At 38.3% G+C, this 19,775-nt stretch overlaps 1 protein-coding gene across 1 annotated transcript; it reads right to left on the bottom strand.

The window, feature by feature from the left end:
• Positions 1 to 648: 648 nt before the first annotated feature.
• On the bottom strand, positions 649 to 19,124 carry Sym (symplekin scaffold protein). The gene is made up of 13 exons (XM_089642199.1): positions 18,935 to 19,124; positions 18,582 to 18,775; positions 16,133 to 16,328; positions 13,965 to 14,158; positions 12,021 to 13,564; positions 11,627 to 11,878; positions 9,536 to 9,727; positions 8,598 to 8,704; positions 7,508 to 7,613; positions 7,303 to 7,421; positions 5,522 to 5,668; positions 4,916 to 5,134; positions 649 to 801 (listed from the first exon to the last, which is right to left on the bottom strand). Exons 1-13 carry the CDS (start codon positions 18,983 to 18,985, stop codon positions 649 to 651), a joined length of 3,474 nt encoding a protein of 1,157 aa, XP_089498325.1. The 5' UTR covers positions 18,986 to 19,124.
• Positions 19,125 to 19,775: the final 651 nt, after the last annotated feature.

Here is a 19,775-nt window from a genome sequence, read left to right as displayed (position 1 = left end):
AAGTTGGGTTGCTGGGTCCACAACAAGGTGCTTGTTGCAAGGTAAAGGGTATGAGGGATGGGTAGGAATCTGAAGGTCAGTGTGTCCAGGAGCGAAGGACGTATGAATTCATCCCTCCCACTGCGGTGCAAGGTCTAGAGAGTCTTGCTGGAGAGGTAAAAAGGTCTGCCTCAACCAGTCTCTCAAAATCTGGCCAGTCACACAGCAGGTGGGGGGACGCATCCGCCGCCAAGACCTGGACAATCCTCACCCCATAAACCCGTGCACCCCTTCTAAGTCAACAAATGTAACGAATCACTCGGGGTGACCTATCGCTGAGGTGTTGGTTATCCAATAAATGGTTCCCGGGTTAGCGGTATTCATACCCTCCTCTGATATCTACACTTTTTAGGATAGTTGTATGACTGAAATAGACTTGAAAACTAATGTCGACTATTTACATTAGACCTTTCAACTGACAGTCAGTGTTTTTCAAATGATTTTCAAGAATAAAGACCACACCTTCAACATTTAAGAACAAGAAATTTATTATATAAAAAATACATAGTTTAAAATTATTGTATATATAGGAGAGTTATATATAATCATTACTAATATGTATTTGCAATTATTATGTACAAGAAGCACAATTTTTTGGCTTAAATTAGCTTATTCCATCCCAGGGGGGAGGGGCTCGTTGAATCCCATGTGGTGGGGCTCCACCATCAGTTCCATGGAAATGGAGTGGGAAATGGGGGCAGGCACGGGGGCTGGCACAGGGGCCGGCACAGGGGCTGGAACTGGTGTCGGATTGTAGTCGCTCTGCAATAAATAAAACAAATCAGTATTAATATTACTTAATATTTTTTTTGCAAAAAATGTTCCTAGAAGTGTGTATCGGTGTGCTCCACCGATTTTATAGAAAACTGACATTTGTTAAACTGACATTTTGACTCCTAGACCCCAGACTGGATGGCAGTTAACGGGGGCCACTATTGTTGGATCAAATACCTGGCAAATTCAAAAGTTTTTCATTGAAAAAATACTCATAAAACAAAGGGGATCAAATAATAAAATACATCCTGTATTAGCGGTGTGGAAGATTCTCTTAGCATCACCCTGGTGATAGACCACCATTCAGAATCTAAAAATTACTTTAAAGAGCTTTAGCTGTGTTTGGTGATTATATCTATGGGAATTGGTAGTGAGACAATGCAAGATATGGATGTTGTAGGTCACTGTGTTTATTGAGTCAGTTGCCGTGACGAGGAGATGATATAGGACAGATGTTGAATACTCCGGTTGCTGCGATGATGTGGTGGTCAAGCGCGGGTCAGTGAGTCGACGCCGAGCGCTGTTGACCGGGACTCGATGAAGGTCAGGCACTGGCGAAGAACGTAGGTCTTCAGGCACTCCAGTGCTGACGAGACTGCCAAAGGTGCAGTGGACCTTGTAAGCAGTTGAACGGGCGCGGTGTGTCCAGTGAGGAAGCTGCGTGTCCTCGTGGTGGTCATGATGCGTGGAAGAAGCGCTGGTCAGAGACGCTGGGACCAGGGCGCTTGTAATCCGAGGAGCGCTTGCCAGGGACGACGATCCGGACAAGGCGCTAGGTTGATGTCCCGGTAGAGTCCATGATGGTAAGGGCGAAGCCGGGTATATGTCCTTCGTGGAGGGGCGCGGGGCCCCCCCAGTTGTCACTGGAACGATGTGGAATGAATGACTGACTGATGACTGACTATGACTGACTGATGTACTTAGGTCCTCCACCGCTTATATAGCTGCCGATTTCTTTGTTCTCGTCTGGCACGGGTTAGAGTAGCGTCTGGACTTCGAACCCGCAGAACCGCTGACTCGGTTTATTGTCTGGGCGTTTGCATCACCCTATATGCAAGTCAGCAGTCTACGTATGATGGTACCGATATATTATTATTGAAGTCTCGAAAGAATAATTGCTGTCTCGGCTGTTTTAACACATGCCGTCTGGTTATGATTTTGATGACTCTAGGAGCGGTGACATAACCGCTACATATCTGAATAGCCAGGCACTTTCCAACCTTCATCTTTCTCGTCTCTATCCCTTCCCCACTCTCATCCTCCTCACAATATCCCCCAATCGGGGATGCCACAGTCCCACTGGTTCGGGAGATTGGGGAGCAGTTGGAACTATTACACGGTGATCATAAAATTATTAACCTGCACACGGCTTCGCGCATACTTGTGTGCTTGAATAAAACGTGTCTCCAGCTCTATGTACGTACATTCATGCCTTCAGTTGTATACTTTGTGAATACGTAAAGAATTCGATTCGACGAATTTGATTCTAACGGAATTAAAATGTTTTTCTTTTTTACATAAAACAGTTTGAAGACTAGGATGCTTGTGTTTGTAAGTGGCGCTGAGGTGAGGCTTGCTCTTTATGTCGCTCTATTTATAATATTGTAGCAGTATGCTTTGTCTTACTGTTTATTTATGTGTTTGAAAATTCTTCACGAAATATAATGATACTTTTAAGATAAGTAAATCATGAATCTGTCAAGAAATAAGAAAGTTATAGCAGTTAAATTTGGGTAGCACCGCTAATGCCAAATTTACCCAAATTTGGGTAGCTATTATACATGTTTTTTTGTATTGTTTAGTCTGCTTTAAATTATGATGTCATTTTGTCTTGTTTGAATTGTTCTCACATAAGTGAGATCATCTGTAAAAACCCAGTATGAATATATATAAATTTTAATTTAAAACAAAAAAAAATAACTTAGTTAAATACACTTTTGGTTTTTATACTTCATTAACAAACAGTATTAATACGAGCATTTGATTGACACCGGGCATTACTTTGGATTTGTTCCTGAAATCCTGAGGAGACCCAAAACTTATAGAGCACGGCTGATTACGGAGGCCATTGAAATTCATAAAAATCCCGTAAACATTAATAGAGACGATGGAGCTAAGCTCAATAGTTCTTGGTATCCGGTAATTGACGGATACACCAGAGCTAAACGAAGAAAACCACTTTAAATAAAAAATGATACGTTAATGTTAGCTCAGAGGGTTGGAGCTGGCAACACGGTATCACAACCTCATACGTAAGCTCACATTTCACCACAACCTCAAATAACACATCTGCCCTGATGATGGACACTGCAATGCTGTCCGAAACGTTGGCTAAAGAAGGAGTTAGCGCAACACGGCATAACACCCCAAAAACAAATAACAGTATTAATTAAATACCTACAGTATTATACAACCCTGATAAAGATACGGTTGTAACGAAACCCGGTCAGCATTAAGTATAAAATATGTTTACTAAGTTTTTTTTTTTTTTTGAATTATAATGTCACATCAACAAAGTATTTCATATGAACAAATAAATTTTAAATTATTTCTAGAAATTCAACATCTATTTACTTGTTAAAATTTACATTTTATAATATTTTTAATATACAGATATTTCCATTAGACCATAGACAACACACAGAAATAGCAATATTCAAATTTTGCCTAAATTTAGAACTCACGTAATAAACATAACGATTTTTTATAAAACATAAAATGGTGATTTGAAGTTCGAAAAATTGTAAAAAAACAACTACACCTCAAATACAAAGTATATTTATTGTAATTTAAAAACAACAAATGCGGATTTTAGTACAATCTCCAAATGATGACCATCGAGCCTGACACGCTCTTCGAGTCTAGCATGCATGTTTTCAAAAAAGCGTTTACAGAGCAACTAAGGAATTCTGCTAACTTCGGCTCAAATATTTTCTTTAATTTATGTGACAGTACTCAGATTTGTTTTGTAAATGACGGATTTTAAGTATCCCCATAAGAAAAAGTCACACAGGCTTAAATCTGGTGACCTAGGTGGCCACGGTATGGTGCTGTTTCGGGATATGTTTTTTTCTGGAAATAACTGCCGCACTACATTTAGACACATTAGCAGTATGAGCTGTGGCCCCTCCTGCTGGGACCACGTGTTTCGGTTGAAATATGGACTATTTTCGGCATATCTCTCCGAAATCACAGTTAAAGTTTGGCCAAGTTAACTTTAGGTTTATGTAAATGCTCTTGATCCATTTATCGTGGGTTGCGGACATCCCAGAAACGGAAATTTTGCTTATTCACATATGCTCCAATGTGAAAGTGGGCTTCGTCACTAAAGAATATGTTACCCATCCGAATAGCAGTACAAAATCTCAACAACACCACCTTCGCCGTAAGCTTTTCTTAATGCAAAGTCAGAATCATGTAAATCTTGAATGATTTGAATTTTATATAGATGGAACACGAGTTTTTTTCGTATTATAACCTGAAAAGTTGATTTCGTTATTCCCAATATCGATGAAAGTGATAAACGGGGATTTTCAGTCACAGAAACCATAACTTGTTCAACATTTTCATCAGTGGTATAGGTCCTGGTCTGGGTCTATTTGATGTTGATCCTGTAGCTCTGAACTTTGCTACCCAAGACTTAATGAGGTTGATCGATGGTCCATCACGTAATCGACGAATAACGAATATTAAATCATGCATGCTTCAGACAGCGAAAAACCACTCGAAATGTACGACTCGAAGGCAAAAGCGCTGTGCTCGCCACTCCGCTGTTCCATGGCTACTAAAAAATCCGCAGCGATTGTGCTTTCAACAACGCACCCCGCACCCCTCTCACGTGTTGCGTTCAGAAACTATGTTTGTTCAAAATTCATTGGCTTTAAACCACAGTAAATAATTTATGTTTTCATCTTAAAATTTGCAGGAATGATTTTTTGAAGGAGCGTGGCTGAGCCCAAGACCAAATGCCTGAAAATCGTTGTTTTTAAATATACTATTGCTCGAGTGTTTAAAAAGGATGAGTTATGATTGTCAAAAAGGGTGCAGTGTGCTATTGTTATTTTATGCATGTACATAAAAAAGGCGGTGAAAAACAACTTACGTTAGCAATAAGACAGGCAGTAACGACAGCTGCGACATGGGGCAGAGCGTTGGGTAGTGAAGGCAGGGCCCTCTCCAGCACAGGGACCAGGTCCGGCGAGGAGTCGAGGGCCCAGCGCAGGGGCTCCGGGGGCAAGCTGGCCAGCACCCCACACGACTGTGGCTTCATGCGCTGGCAGCACTTGATAAAGCCCTCCCAGACCACCTTCTGCTCCCATACCTGGACAGATTGGAATAGTTTAGTTAGGTTAGGCTTATTGCTAGATTGGCTTCATGCGCTGACAGCACTTGGTGAAGCCCTCCCAGACCACCTTCTGCTCTCATACCCAGACAGATTCAAATGGTTTAGTTAGGTTAGGTTTATTGGTGGATGGTAAAAATGCAGAATCACCCACCTGGTCAGATTTAAATGGTTCAGTTAGGTTATTGATTGACATTGATATGAGGAAAAGCAAATAAAGTTTTGATGTTTTAGTTACATCGCACACCCGCAACTACGCTGTTGTAAGTCAAAATATGTAAAACTGAGATAATGAACTTTGATTTTATTTGACTTAGATTTGCATCTTCATTTGTACACGGATATAAGACTTGACAGGACACTAACCTGTCTTGAGATCAACATGTGTAAGATGTTGATGACGAGAGCTGACAGTTTGACGGGGTGCAGAGTCAGCGCCTGGAGAACGGACCTCATCAACAGCACCGGCAGCTGAGGCTGATCCACCAGCTGACGCAGAACTGATTCCAGCACCTAATGATAGTAACAAATAGTCAGAATAAAATTCATTCCTCATTATAATGTGATACATTTCTGACAATTCATGCTCATCATAAATCTCCGTGCTCCCTTTATTTCCCTAGGGACACTGGGAGATCCCTCTCCTACCCTTCCCAGAAACAAGGGAAACTCCGGACCACTAGCGCATTCCTGTCTAAGGAAGCGTGTTGAAGTCATGAAGTCAAACCTCTCACCTCAGATTGTCCATTGTTGCCCATTGCTGGGACAGTGGACCGTCCTGGAAATCAATATTTTGTTTCCACAGGCTATTTATTACTCCTGCATTTCGGCTGGGCGTTCCCGTGTACCAGAAGAAGACCTGGCGACCTTTGACGATCTGTATCTCAAATTTTGATGATGGTAAATACTTATACTTTTTTTATTTTTTTTTTTTTATATTTACTCCACACAGGAGGCCCTGAAGAAAATAATTTCCCTCAGGGCCTATGTCATCTTTGGGGATGCTGTGTGGAAAGTCTTTTTGTGGAGAGGAAGGAGTGAACATGGGTCTTGACGAGTCCCATGTTGTAGGAGGGAGGTAACACAGAGGCCGGCAGTTCGTTCCACAGCCGAGCTGTTGAACTTAAGAACGAATCGTAGAAGCGACCCGTTCTCATGTGACAAATGTCAACTGTGTACAAATGTTGGGCGCGCGTTTGGCGTGTATTCCGACTACGCACCGGTGCCGAAGGGATCAATGACGCTAGTTCCTCAGAGCATCTTCCATTGTAATACCGATAGAACAAGGACAGTATACCTACCTGACGCCTGTGCTCTAAAGATTGCAGTCCGTTTGTTAAGATTGGGGAATCTATCAAACGGACCGCCCGTTTTTGCACAGAGTCAAGGGTTTTTTTCAGGTATTTAGGGGCTCCGGACCAGAGATGGCTGCCAAATTCGACAGTAGGGCGCACTAAATACTAACCCTTCTGAAGGACAACTGTTAATTGTTACTAAAACCATCTGCGCTACACTGAGCAGGGACACCGTTTAAAATGTAGCTTCATTATATTTTTGAATAATTGCAGTTTTGACATGCGCGGCGACACAAGGAAAACATTCTGTTTTCGTTATAACGCCGTTGGGAATGTGTTGATTACCTCTAGTGTTGATAATAAAGCGCAGTTTCAGGCCTTTGAGAAATCCTACAGATCGCATTGACGTGATATAAGTAACTGCTTAGTCCGCCTGTGGGAGTGATCGGCAGCAAAGGATCAGTAATGATTTCCATTGACCGTAACACAAGCTCCAGTGCTGCCAGCGTACAAACTGCCCCAAGCGGTGAATTTTTGTAGATATAATGGAGTCTGAAGTGTCTTTTAATTTGACCTCAATCCGTATTAGGTGAAAATTTTGCTTGTAACAAATTGTGCCAAAACCGAGCATCATTGCTCTATACAATTTTGTAAACAACATTTGCTGAATAAGATTCTATTCATGATGATTAGTAACTAACCTCTGTCTCAGCACGCACACGCTTTATTCGCATTCACACCGTCTCATACATACTCTTCTGTTAGGTTTGACAGATTACCCTTTCGTTAGTTCTATATCAGCAAAAAAAAAAAAATTTTATAATAAATACATTATGATAAGTATGTACTCACATCATGCGTGTAAGCCTGCTTCTCAGCAAAACACAATGAAGTGGCTTTTATTATAAACTTGAGTTCTGCTTTAGATGGGTCAATCATATGGAGGGCCACTAGCAAATCAGCAGGAGTCACTAAAAATATAAATATATAAAAATGTTTCATTTTACAAATTCTGTGGTTGAAAGTATTACTTCATGTGGATTTTTTTTTTAATTACCTGGTAAAGGGTGATTTTCTTCATTGTGAAGTCCTAATAGTTTGTTAAATACTTCTCTGACCACAATTGGGTTTAATTTGATCAATTTTGGAAGGGCCGATAGAACCTGAAACAATAAAAAAAATACATTTACATAAAATAATGATCTGGAAAAATTTTAAGAAATAATCAAACACACTAATTTCGGTTGTTTAAAACTTGAATTTAAGACGATGCCATACGTAGTAATGCAAAATCATGTGTTTTTGGTTTGAAAATTTGGTCGCTTAGAAATGTTTCAGATGCTTTAATTAAATACTGCGAGTAGAAAACATCTTGGCCTTTGAAATAATCGAGTATTTTTTAGATAAGTCTTTTTATAAGCCCAGAAAAAAAGAATGTATAATGCCTATGAAAATCTCCTACTTACGAACCCATTTTCGGTTATGATTTTATTGTATAATGTGGTAAATTAAGTTATTTATAAAATTATTGAAAAAAAATTAAATATTTATGCCTGAACATCCACAAAATAAAATAAAAGGCACTTTTTGGGAATGTTTTTTTCTTGCATAAATCAAAACAGGCGGATGGTGTTAAGCGGGAATTTAAACCTTATCGCCATCTACGTAAGGGTTGTTATTGATAGCGGCTCAATTTAAAATATTACACGACCTAGTGCATCGTCTTAAGTGTTATTTTTAAAATTAGAACTGATTGTGGGAATAATTCAGACAAGCGTTTGGTAATGTTTACGCTTACTGCAATAAGTAATACGTATCATATTATTAATTACTTATAAATAACTACAATAATGTACTGTGCACTCCTCTTCCAAACACACGCTAACGTTTCTATGGAAGAGTAGTAATCAAATCTCTATGTAAAAACCCAATGTAAATACGATTTTAAATGAAATTACGTTATTTTAAAATAAAAATAAAAATTTTAAATTAGACATGATGTTGTGTTTTTTTGTTTTTGAAAGGCAAGAATCCAGAAGAAATAAATTTTTTTATAAACACTTTCAGCTTCACAAATCTTATTATACTTATATTATAGCCAGTGCAGTGCCAGGGCACAATAATATTAGTCAAATATTATATTTTACCTCTTGTTTAGTCAGTCCATTGATGACTGGAATCAGGAACCGAACATCGGAGACTCTTTTGGCGTAAAGGTCACGCACTTTATTTACCAAATCTGGTGTTGGAGGAGCTGAAATAAACAATTTAGTTTAAATCGCACAGACGTACTTAAGCACAGATTTCACCACTATCAATTACACATCTGCCCTGATGATGGACACTGTGACGTTGTCCGAAACATTGGCTAAAGAAGGAGTTAGCGCAACACGGCATAACACCCCAAAAACAAATAACAAAAATACTTTTGGCCGTGAAAATCTTAAATCATAATAGTACTGTCATCATCATCACTTTTGGCTCTACAACCCCTGGTGGGTCTTGGCCTCCTCAAGAGTCTTCCTCCACTCATCTCGGTCCCGCGCCAGCTCTCTCCAGTTTCGAAGCTCCAAGGCAGACAAATCTTTGAGGACGTTGTCGCTCCATCTTAACCTTGGCCTTCCCAGGCTCCTTCTCCCTATCGGTCTTGAGCTCAGCAGGGACTTTGGTTCTTGATGCTCGGTCATTCTCTCCACATGACCTAGCCACCGAAGTCTTCCCAGTTTTATGAACTTTGTGACGTTTAGCTCCTTAAACAGAGTATAGAGCTCATTGTGATAACGTCTGCGCCAAAATCCATTTTCTAGAACCGGTCCGAAGATGCGCCTCAAAATTTTCCTTTCAAAAACGTCCAGTGCTCGCTCATTCTTCTTAGTTAGAACCCACGTCTCGGCTGCGTACGTAAGCACTGGTCTAATTAGTGTTTTGTACACTAATACCTTGGTGGTTCTAATAATAGTACTGTATTTCTTTTTTTTTTCATCAGAAGGTGGCTATCAGGTTTATCTATCGCAGACAAAGCATGATTTCCAAATTTGATAACAAAACCGACAAGGTTGACAGAGGATGATAAAGATGTTCTCACCTTTGTCAGTCATCAAGTGTATGATCCTGGTGACCAGAGTCTCCGCCCCCTTGGGGCACTCCTCGATGAAGGCCAACAGCGTGGGGTTCTCGGGGCCCAGCAGTGTGACAGGGCCCTCCAGCAGGCGCAGGACGCAGCGCTTGCCCTCCGCCGAGGCTCCTGAATATGCGCGACACAGATCCGACAGGAGCTCTGGAAGATTGAGGTTGTGTTATATGGTGAAGATAATCATTGATGGATGGAGGTGCACAAAGTCTATATAATGTATCACAATAGCACCAGGCAAAGAATTTGTAAAATGTTATATTTACTAAAGAGATATAAATACACAGCCATATATTTTTTACAAGTGAGATTATTTACTTTCAATTTTGCATCTTCACAATGTATATTTACGGCTCTTTAGATTATGTATCATGAAATGAAATGCTTCTTAGAATTTTTTCAAAAATATTAATTAAAAAAATTGTTTTTATTTTACTTACTGAGTGCATTTAATCCATTTCTTGCATAGAAAGCTTTTGCAGGAAAAAATACAGGACATATTATTTTAAGCATTGAAGCAAGCAATAAATATTACATATAATACATCATGAAATCGAATTCCAGTCCATCGGCAAAACTAATGTTTTCTGCTGTAAATTAACAGATTTGCAGTAAGTTAAATAGAGTGAATCAAAATAATACACATAATAATATGTACGTAGCAATATTGTAACTAGCTCAGTAATTCATGTTTTGCTTTATTAAGCCACTAGCTGAAATCCCTTTAGGCTTTAGTTTTTTTTTAACTAAGATGTAGACAGTGACCTTCCTCTTGTTTTGAAGGTCAAGTGTGCAAAATTTCATCAGTCTTGAAATAAAACTGACGATATGCATGCTGTGTCTGTTCTACAGGTATTTCAATGGAGCCTGCTCCAAGGAGCTAGCAGCATTGATTCCTGATGCACCGGTGCACGTGCGTGAAACTCGACGGACACGAACTGAACACCCGTTCACGGTTGACGTTGGCTTCATGAGAACGGGCCGTTTTTACGACTCGTTTTTGTGTAAGTCGGCTCGTATGTGGAACGAGCTACCGGCATCTGTTTTTCCTCCCTCCTATAATCCGAGCCTCTTCAAGGCCCGCATTAACAAATCCCTTCCTACAGCCCTACCTTACTCCGCCTCACAACGCCGCCCAACCGGGTGGTGACATAGTTCCCCTGTCTGTGCACTGCACAGGCAGGGACACTCTTGTGAGGTGTCACATAAAAAAAATAAAAAATAAAAAAAAAATCAAATCTAGAGGGTGAAACTTCCAACCCTTCAAATGAGCACGCCCTTCATGTAAAACGGATGGGGGATACGACCGGGACACTGAATCAAATCAGCCTTCTAACTTATATGGGAACCTCCAAAAAATGTATTTTTATTTATTTTTTTTAAATTAGCAAAAACATTTTAAGTCGTTTTAATAAACAAAATTAAATTTGATAAAAAAAACTGAAACAATTTTTTTTTTGTAAAATCCCATAAAGTTAGGAGGCTGATTTGAATGATTGTCCCGGCCTTGTGATCAAGGAGGTTTTGATATAACTTCCTTGATCGTACCGGGACTCGTTTCTGAGTTTTAGCGGCATGCAAATTGTACACTTACTTTTATAATATATATGTTGTACATCTAGCACAAGCCAATTATACTTATGATAGAAAATAATAAAGATTCGTTTAAACAACACGTTGCAACAGCCGATATACCCTGTACACGTTGATCCAGCGCATTGGCCCAACATGTACTGGCAGCTTTACATTTTTAGCATAAGTTGTTAGTGATAACTGATGATGAAATGTATACATTACGTACTACAAATACATTGAATGTCCCAACAAACAATATTGGATGAACACATTGGGAACTTTGCATAAAAGCTGTTTAAAGTTTTGCATCTAGGTTTATCATTATTATTTTTGAGTGCAAGAAATATGACATTATTTGGATATTTTGTATAAGCCCTTACCTATTTATATACATAATATGTATTATGACTACTTGAAACTTACAATTTCAACATTATTCCTTTGCACAGTGGATATATTTAAAGCAAATACCTTCATTGGACGGCAGCAAAGCGAGGTAAAGTTGCAAACAGACTTTGTATAGTTCATCTGTCCACATGGGGATGTGATCTGGTCTCCCGTTCTCATAGTCAAACAGGTCTTTAGGCGGTTCTGGCAATGCGATGAAGCCGAGGTAGAGATTGGCGTGTTTGTCTATCGCCTTTTTTACTGATTCGTTGTTTTGCTCGTACAAGAATAGCACTCGGTCTATGGCCGCTTCTCTGATTGTAATATTCGCATGAACTGAAATAACAATATGTACATATATATTACACATTAAAAGAACATAATGATTGACTTGCTGATTATTCATTATGAAAAAGTGTTAGATATAATCAGATGAAGGTTAGAAATACAACAGACTCTAAAAAGAAAGAATACTCACTTGTAAGAGGCAATAGTGCTTGAATGTACTTGGTTGCTTTTGGAGGTTGAAATATAGCAAGATCTCGCAATAAATTAAGTCCTAGCGTCGTTTTTCCTTCCGTAATGCAAGTGTGCCTCAAGAACATAATGGCATCTTCAGTTACTAGCGGCGCTTCCAGATATATCCGCTTCAGTAATGACTCCCTCAGTATCTCTTGAGATGGGTCAACCAATTCTGACACATTAGTTATCAAAGAACAAATCAAATTATTGTAGTTTACGCCTGATTTATCCGAGAACTTTCCCGTGTTTAACAGTGACCGGTTGAAGCCCTGAACAAAGCTGTACTCTTCGTACAACCACGAGAGGGCCAGATCTATTCTTGTCACTATGTCTTCCAAGATAAAGTTGAGAATGGTCTCGCGGACTTGATGTCCGTACGATACGGCAAATGTCGTGATGACCTTTTCTCGGACGTTGATCTGACCTCCTTCCAAGGCGGCCCTTTCCGCATTTAGGATTCTCTCCACGGCTCCGATCAACAGCTTTTCCTTGACCTCCCGAGGTAGAGGTCGAGTAAGCTCAGCGAGCTTAATAGCCTTGACTCTCTGCTTCAATTTGGGTATTGAAGGGGTCATCGGAGAAGTTGCCTTTTCTTTATCCACATTCTTTAATATCTCCTTATCCCTCGCAGCCGCCAGGATGACGTTCTCCTTGCTTGTTTCTTCCATTAATTTGGACACGGCACTTTCCATTCGCTTTTTGGAAGCGATTTTGGCAAGAGCATTCTTGAGGTTGGCCTTTTCAAGTTCCTCTTTTGCATCTGATACTATTTGAGGAGGTTCGGCTGGTCCTACACCATCTTCTTTGATGATAGCTAGCAATAACTTGGCAAGAGCGGGTTTCTGCAGAATGCTACCTGACTTTGAGATGGGTTCGTACAATTTGTTAAAGTCGAGGGGCATTTCTTCCGGGAGGTTTTTCATTGTGTCCACAACTAAATTGATAACCAAACCGATGCTGTTTAGACCGTCTAGCAATTGTTTTTCTGTTATTTGAGAGATGGGTTGTGGCTCAGATTTACTTTCAGAAATATCCATCAAAGAGGTGATAGCGGAGAGGTCGCTCTTATCACTGCCTTGACTTCCTTGACTGTTGCTCTGAGGAGAATCCACGCGTGCCCTTTTAGCAGAGAAATCTGGGTTCTTCAGATCAAGTAACCGCTTGTTTCTCCTTTCTCTGGGGATGACTTTGGTGACTTCTTGAGGAGTCATTCCGAGGTCCAGCAACATGTGAGCCAGTTGAGGTAACATCTCCGTTGAAGAGGGATGTTTGATAAGGATGAATATTTGCATTTTGAGATGTTTCCGAACTGAGTTGACTTGGGACTGGGATAGTGTGGGTGGCAGTGTGGTGTGGAGCTCCTCCAGGGCCTGGATGACACGGGGCAAAAACTTGGGGCGAGTTTTAGCAACATCGCAGAGCGCCGTCATGCATGCCATCAGATTAACTCCGGATATGTGCTCGGAATTGTGAAACTTCAACAGCAGATCGAAGATATGCCTGGAAAATAAACATACATAAAAAAAGATGTAATGGAAACCTCCTAAGGAAGGTCTTCAACCAGGAATAGATTAATACTATTGGTTTAAGTACCGTTTAATGCTCAGCTCATACACAGGGAGTATCAGCATGTACCTGAAGGATTTTAACAAGCGATTCCCGAGCATTTTGTCTCACTATTCACTCCGTCTCGTTCCAGCAGCTGGGTAACAGATGAGACAAGAGTGCAAATTATATTATTCGTCGTGACGTGTAGGAGGGTGATTAGTGGCAACGTGGGATGGAATTAGTCAGAATAATGGAAGAGTTGTAGAAGCAAGGAACATGTGCCATGACAGTAACGGGGCATCCACTCTGCCCACTGTGAAATGGCATAGTGGTTATTTAGTTTCACACTTACATTGATTCATCTTCCAAGGTCTTCCGCAGAGCAAATCTCAATGTGGATGGCACATCGTCCAATGAAAAATCTCCCGATGTTCTCTCGGTATTCTCATCCGTGTAAGTTTGCAAGATGACGATGCCTGCTAAGAACTTGATGGAGTTGGTTCTAATACCCTCATTGTCACTGTCCACCATGTTCAGGATTTGCAACTAAATAAGAGAGAATAACTATTACAATATTGAACATTACAAATAAAACAAAGAAAAGGGGCATAAGTGTGAAGTCACCTAATAATTTTGCCGTAACTCTCGTGATCACTTGGAATGGGAAGTTTGGAACGGTTTTAAAACACCAACTGGATTTGAAATGATCGCCGAGTAGCGAGCCAAACGCAGCTGTCCACCTAGTTGTGTTGGTACGCATCGATACGATTGCCTAGATCTTCGAATCGATATTAGTAATGGAAGTTGGTGCTTGTTGCTTTAAAACCATTATAAGTTAAGTTGTTGCATTGAATCTAACAATAATGATGATTCGTATAGCATCGTTTTTTTGAAAAATAACATCAAGGGCGGTCATCAGGTAGATTATTCTACAATCAATACACGGTGTCCGTAAACTAGTGGAACAAGCGGGAACTGGCGAATCTACATGACACAGTTGTGTATGAATTGAAATACCTTACGTATCGAACGCAATGCTAACCAAAAGCCACACAGCAGCTTTCTGACCATAGAAGGATAAGAAAGCCAGTGCATCCCCTCCCCGACCGGGGACTGAGTAGAGCACGCTGCAGACCCAGTATTTACGTCACATCCCCACTCTTTTGCCCATGCGCCAGGCCAAACATTGATCGGCGACCGTCAGCCAATCACCGCAAAGCACGAAATAGCCAGTAAAATATTTCCCTCTTCACATATAATTGCCCAAAATCAATGTTAGATTTGCGTGAGTCTAGCCGCAGTAATACAAAATAAAAATATACAGGTTGAAAGGCTGGACTATTTTGTAAAGTAAGATTGAAATATGTAAACATTAATATTTCAATTTCAAAGTAGTTATAAGGATTTCCTCACACCAATGTCAGGATGAGGACCTACTGATTCATATTGTACAATTTATTATAAAAACATTAAAAATGCTAGGGAAAAGCAGTTTTTCATGAGATGAAGCGGCGTAAAGAGTACTACTGAATAAATTATTTTAATATTGACTATTAAAGTCATTTGAAAACACACAAAGCTGTACAAAAATACAGCTCGTTAACATGGGGTGGTCCTGACGCGTGCACACCGATCTGTGCACGGTTCCGCTATCCCTTTATATAATGCACGAAAAGCGATCTCAAGTATCTCTCTTCCAACATCTACCCTAACCGTTTCACTCTGGACTGCTTCTCCCGCTGGAACCACTACAACCGCCATTGACTTCTGACCTTGCGCTTGCTTGGACTACTGACTGCTCTCTCCTTAGATATACGACATCACAGCAACAGGATCAGGCCCTGAACATAAAGCAGCTCACTGACTAGAAAACCCAGCACCCCCTATTTACAGTCAATGTAAAGGACTCCGATCTGATACACCTTATTACATATGAATTTGTTTGACTTTCAATGTGAATAATGCTCACTACAGTCAAATGAAATGTTTAACATCCCACATCTCAGAGCTAGCACACTTTTCCACATAATGCTATTTTTCCACACACAGGCCCAATTGTTGTATTTGAGTCGCATGCTAACTACAGAGACTTTAATTTGGATTTGAATTTGATGAAGAGAGATTCATAATAATAGTTAATGAATGGATAAACATAATAATAGTTAATGAATGGATAAACAAATAGTTAAAAAGGATAAACATAATAATAGTTAGTGAACGGATAAACATAATAATAGTTAAAAAGGATAAACATAATAATAGTTAATAAACGATAAACATAATAATAGTTAAAAAGGATAAACATAATAATAGTTAATGAACGGATAAACATAATAATAGTTAAAAAGAATAAACATAATAATAGTTAATGAATGGATAAACATAATAATAGGTAAAAAGGATAAACATAATAATAGTTAATAAAAGGATAAACATAATAATAGTTAAAAAGGATAAACATAATAATAGTTAAAAAGAATAAACATAATAATAGTCAATGAACGGATAAACATTTATTACCTTCAATTCGTTTAGCACGTTCCAAGTCATCTCCATATCATTATTAGCCACCGGAGAATTACATATCCAGATAAGAGCCGTCTTGTACACGACGTTGGCTGCCTGAATGACCCTCTTCTGCACAGCGATGTTTTCATCCATCAGCAGCATACGGAAATGGTTGACCATTTGCGGTAATAGCATCGTTTTGACTTTGCTGAAATCAAACCAAACAGTTTTATTTCTTCTACCGTTAGTGGGTGGCTTGTAAGTATTCAGATATTCTTTAGTCATTTATAGCATCCACTTTTTTTCATTACAGATATTGTGGAACACAATAACAATTCATTATTTTTTCTTTGTGCGCGCAATTGGTTGGGGTAAATATTTAACTAACCACAGCACTTTTAATAGGCACAGATTACGGAAATTACACTTTGTTTCAGCTTAATTACTACAAGAATTTTGATCTTACAAAAATTTTTCATGATGTTATCTATCTTACTTTTTGCTGATGACCTCAAAATTTATAGAACTATTTACCAAAAAAAATAAAAATATTTACCATTGCAACATTCTTCAATACAATATCAACAAATTACATATTAATTTGGTGTAGTGAAAATAGACTTTACTTAAATATCTCAAAATGTCAAATAGTTAGATTTTCTCAAATAAAAAATCCAGTGATGTTTGATTACAACATTGATAACAATGCTCTTGAGACATTAACACAAATCAAAGACTTAGGCATCACTTCTCAATTAAATCATTCATTTTTTGTTAACCAGGCTAACCAGAAATTTTAACAACATAAAGTATATTGAATTTTTATATTTTGCCTATGTATAGAAGTCAATTTGAGTACAATTCTCCTGTCTGGAACCCGCATTATAAGATACATGTACAAGCTATTGAAAGAATACAAAACAAATTCTTACGTTTTATAAATTTCGAAATGGGTATTCCACACAGACATAGGAATTAATAGACGAGAAGATAATGGCGAGGGGTAAAATCAACTGTTGAAGAACGAAGGGCGTAAGGCTGACTGTGATTCGTCAATAAATCAATCTGACAGTAAATAGGCATCTCGCATTATAATATCACCATTTACTTCTTAAAAGTAAAATCTGCTTTGGAATGAATAGACATTTTTACATGGGAGCGCAAATTACTCGCCACGTTATGAACAAATTTGCGAAGTCCAAATTCGGCAAAAAAATTCGGTTGTATTTTCAGAGTCGAATATTTCGTTTAAGTATTTAGTTAAGACACTTTTATAAATGTTCATAATTTACTTCCCAGCAACCAACCAGCTTTGTGTTTCGCGTCCAGACGTTTCTCGATATGATAGTATAATATGTTTCTAAAACTGATCTATATTATACGATGTGAATATGCTTAAAATAAAGTAAAATAATGCTTATATATGGAATGTAATACGACAATTGGGTTTATTCTCTTTTTCACATCTATTTTTACAAGTTTTCATAGTACAAGTCAACATTTTGCCGTGTTATTTCGTAAAATGAACCGATGATGCCTCGACCATAGTTCGCACAAGAATGATGACGTCACGTTTTCAAATTTCACTTGAGGCCATATGCCAGCCCAGCCGGTTCCAATGGAACCGGTATGGGGAGTGGGGATAATACGCTTTTAATCACTTAGGGCAGGTCTACTAATATTCATATGTCTATCCAGCAATTATGTTGAACTACAACACTCTGTTAAATTATATGAATATGCTTAAAATTGTCAGACAGAAGAATTTTCACTGACTTGGTATTTCTATATAAAATTCTAAATGATTTAGTTTATAGTCGGTTATTGCTATAATTGATAAGCTTCCGGATTCCACAACGTAATACTAGAAGTCAGGATTTATTTCAGTGCAGAAATTCTGGGACTAACTACCGTACATATTCCTCTTTGCCCAGAATACTAATGGAGGGAAACAATTATACCAAGTCAGTGGACGTCTTCTATTTATCTTTAAACAAATATAAAATGTTGTTAATGAAGCATTTCAGTTATGTACAATAAATAATGTATATTTCTTAATATTCATAAGTAAAAGCCCCGAAAAAGGGCGTTAATTAATAAATAAAGAAACAACTAATTACGCCGGGAGAGATGGTAAAAGTTGCAATAAAATTCAATTTTTATTCAGTATTTATCAAAGCTGAAAATTAAATCCCTTAGCCACCATTTTAGATTTTTTTAGTATGCATTAACTTTTGTTAAAGTATCGTTTCAATCTAAATACACGTAAATTACGTAAGTAACCAAAACCAAGAACCTATTTGGTAGATATAAACAGTTGTTTTTTGTAGTAATTGTTGAGACAGAAGTGTAACAATCTGTGGCTAAAAGTGCAGCAGTTAGGTAAATAATTACCTCGGTTAGCAGCAAACTGAGGAAAAGGACTAAACCAGTTAAAATCTTTAATTATATTTAGGCTTACCATGTTTCTTCAATAAATCCAACCAACGTTTTCCGCACTTCTTGATTCGAATCTGAAGTATAGGGTAAAACATTGTCCAAGTATGTGGACAGTAAATGTGGACACTGGTATATCAAAAGTTCTTGCAGCTTCTTTAGAAGCAAAATTTTTTTCTGATTTTCAACAAAACCGAGCTCATTTATCCATGTGACGATCTAAATGCGGGGAAAAATAAGAATAATAATGGATATTAGGAAACTGCCGAGAAAGTATCGCTTCTTGTATTTATAAAGTGAAAGTAAAATATTGGTATCATTTTGCAAAGAAAGACAAAAACATTGATATTCATAAACGCAATGACATTTGAAACTAACCTGACTTTCTGTTTCAGGTGAAGTTTCTCCGCCGAAATCCATGTTTGACATTTTGAAATGTTAATTAGTGATTTAAACTAGGGACTTATGTGGGGCTATCCATAAGAAATCTGCGGAGGAGTTCTTTTTCACCAGGTATATTGCAAAACAATAAACAACCGCCAACGGCATCGGCATCGGCTTTCGGCTTGTCAAAAATTTTAAATCATAGATTAAACAAAAAGCAAGTCGTATTTCGCAATCTATGATCTAATACTCATCTCAAACCATTAGAAATTGCCCAAAAATCAATAATTAAGATTATGTACCAGAAAAGTAAATCTTATCCCTCCAAACAATTGTTTAGGGAAACCGATATTTTGGACCTTAGACAAACCTATAGTTTTCAATGTCTTAAATTTATCTACAAGCACCCAAACAATTTTATTAAAAATTCTAATCGTTCCAGTCGAAGATGTGGCGCCTGTGAGTATGTTATACCCCACTGTAAAACTAGACAGGCCCAGAGACACATTAGTTTTATTGCTCCAAAAATCTATAATTCAGTATGTTCAACCCTTAAAGAGACCACTCGTCAAAATCTTCATTCATATAAAAAATATATCAAAACTTGGCTCAAAACAGCCAAAATAGATATTTTTTTCTTATAAGTTATTAACAAAGCCATTAATTATACTTACAACTAATTAGCTTTAAGAGTAGATATATAATAAAGTCTGCTATGTGTTTGTTGTATCAATTAATACTTGTTCTACCAATTAATATTCATTGAGCACTTAAATATTTTTGGAATTTTAGTAAAAAGTAACTGAAATTACGGTAAAATCAATCACCATGTACA

The sequence above is a fragment of the Hesperophylax consimilis genome, chromosome 18, assembly GCF_061612785.1.
Source record: "Hesperophylax consimilis isolate HC1 chromosome 18, BYU_Hcon_1.0, whole genome shotgun sequence".
Lineage (NCBI taxonomy): Eukaryota > Metazoa > Arthropoda > Insecta > Trichoptera > Limnephilidae > Hesperophylax > Hesperophylax consimilis.
Note: the sequence above shows the minus strand (reverse complement) of the source record. Positions and strands in the feature narration are given on the sequence as shown.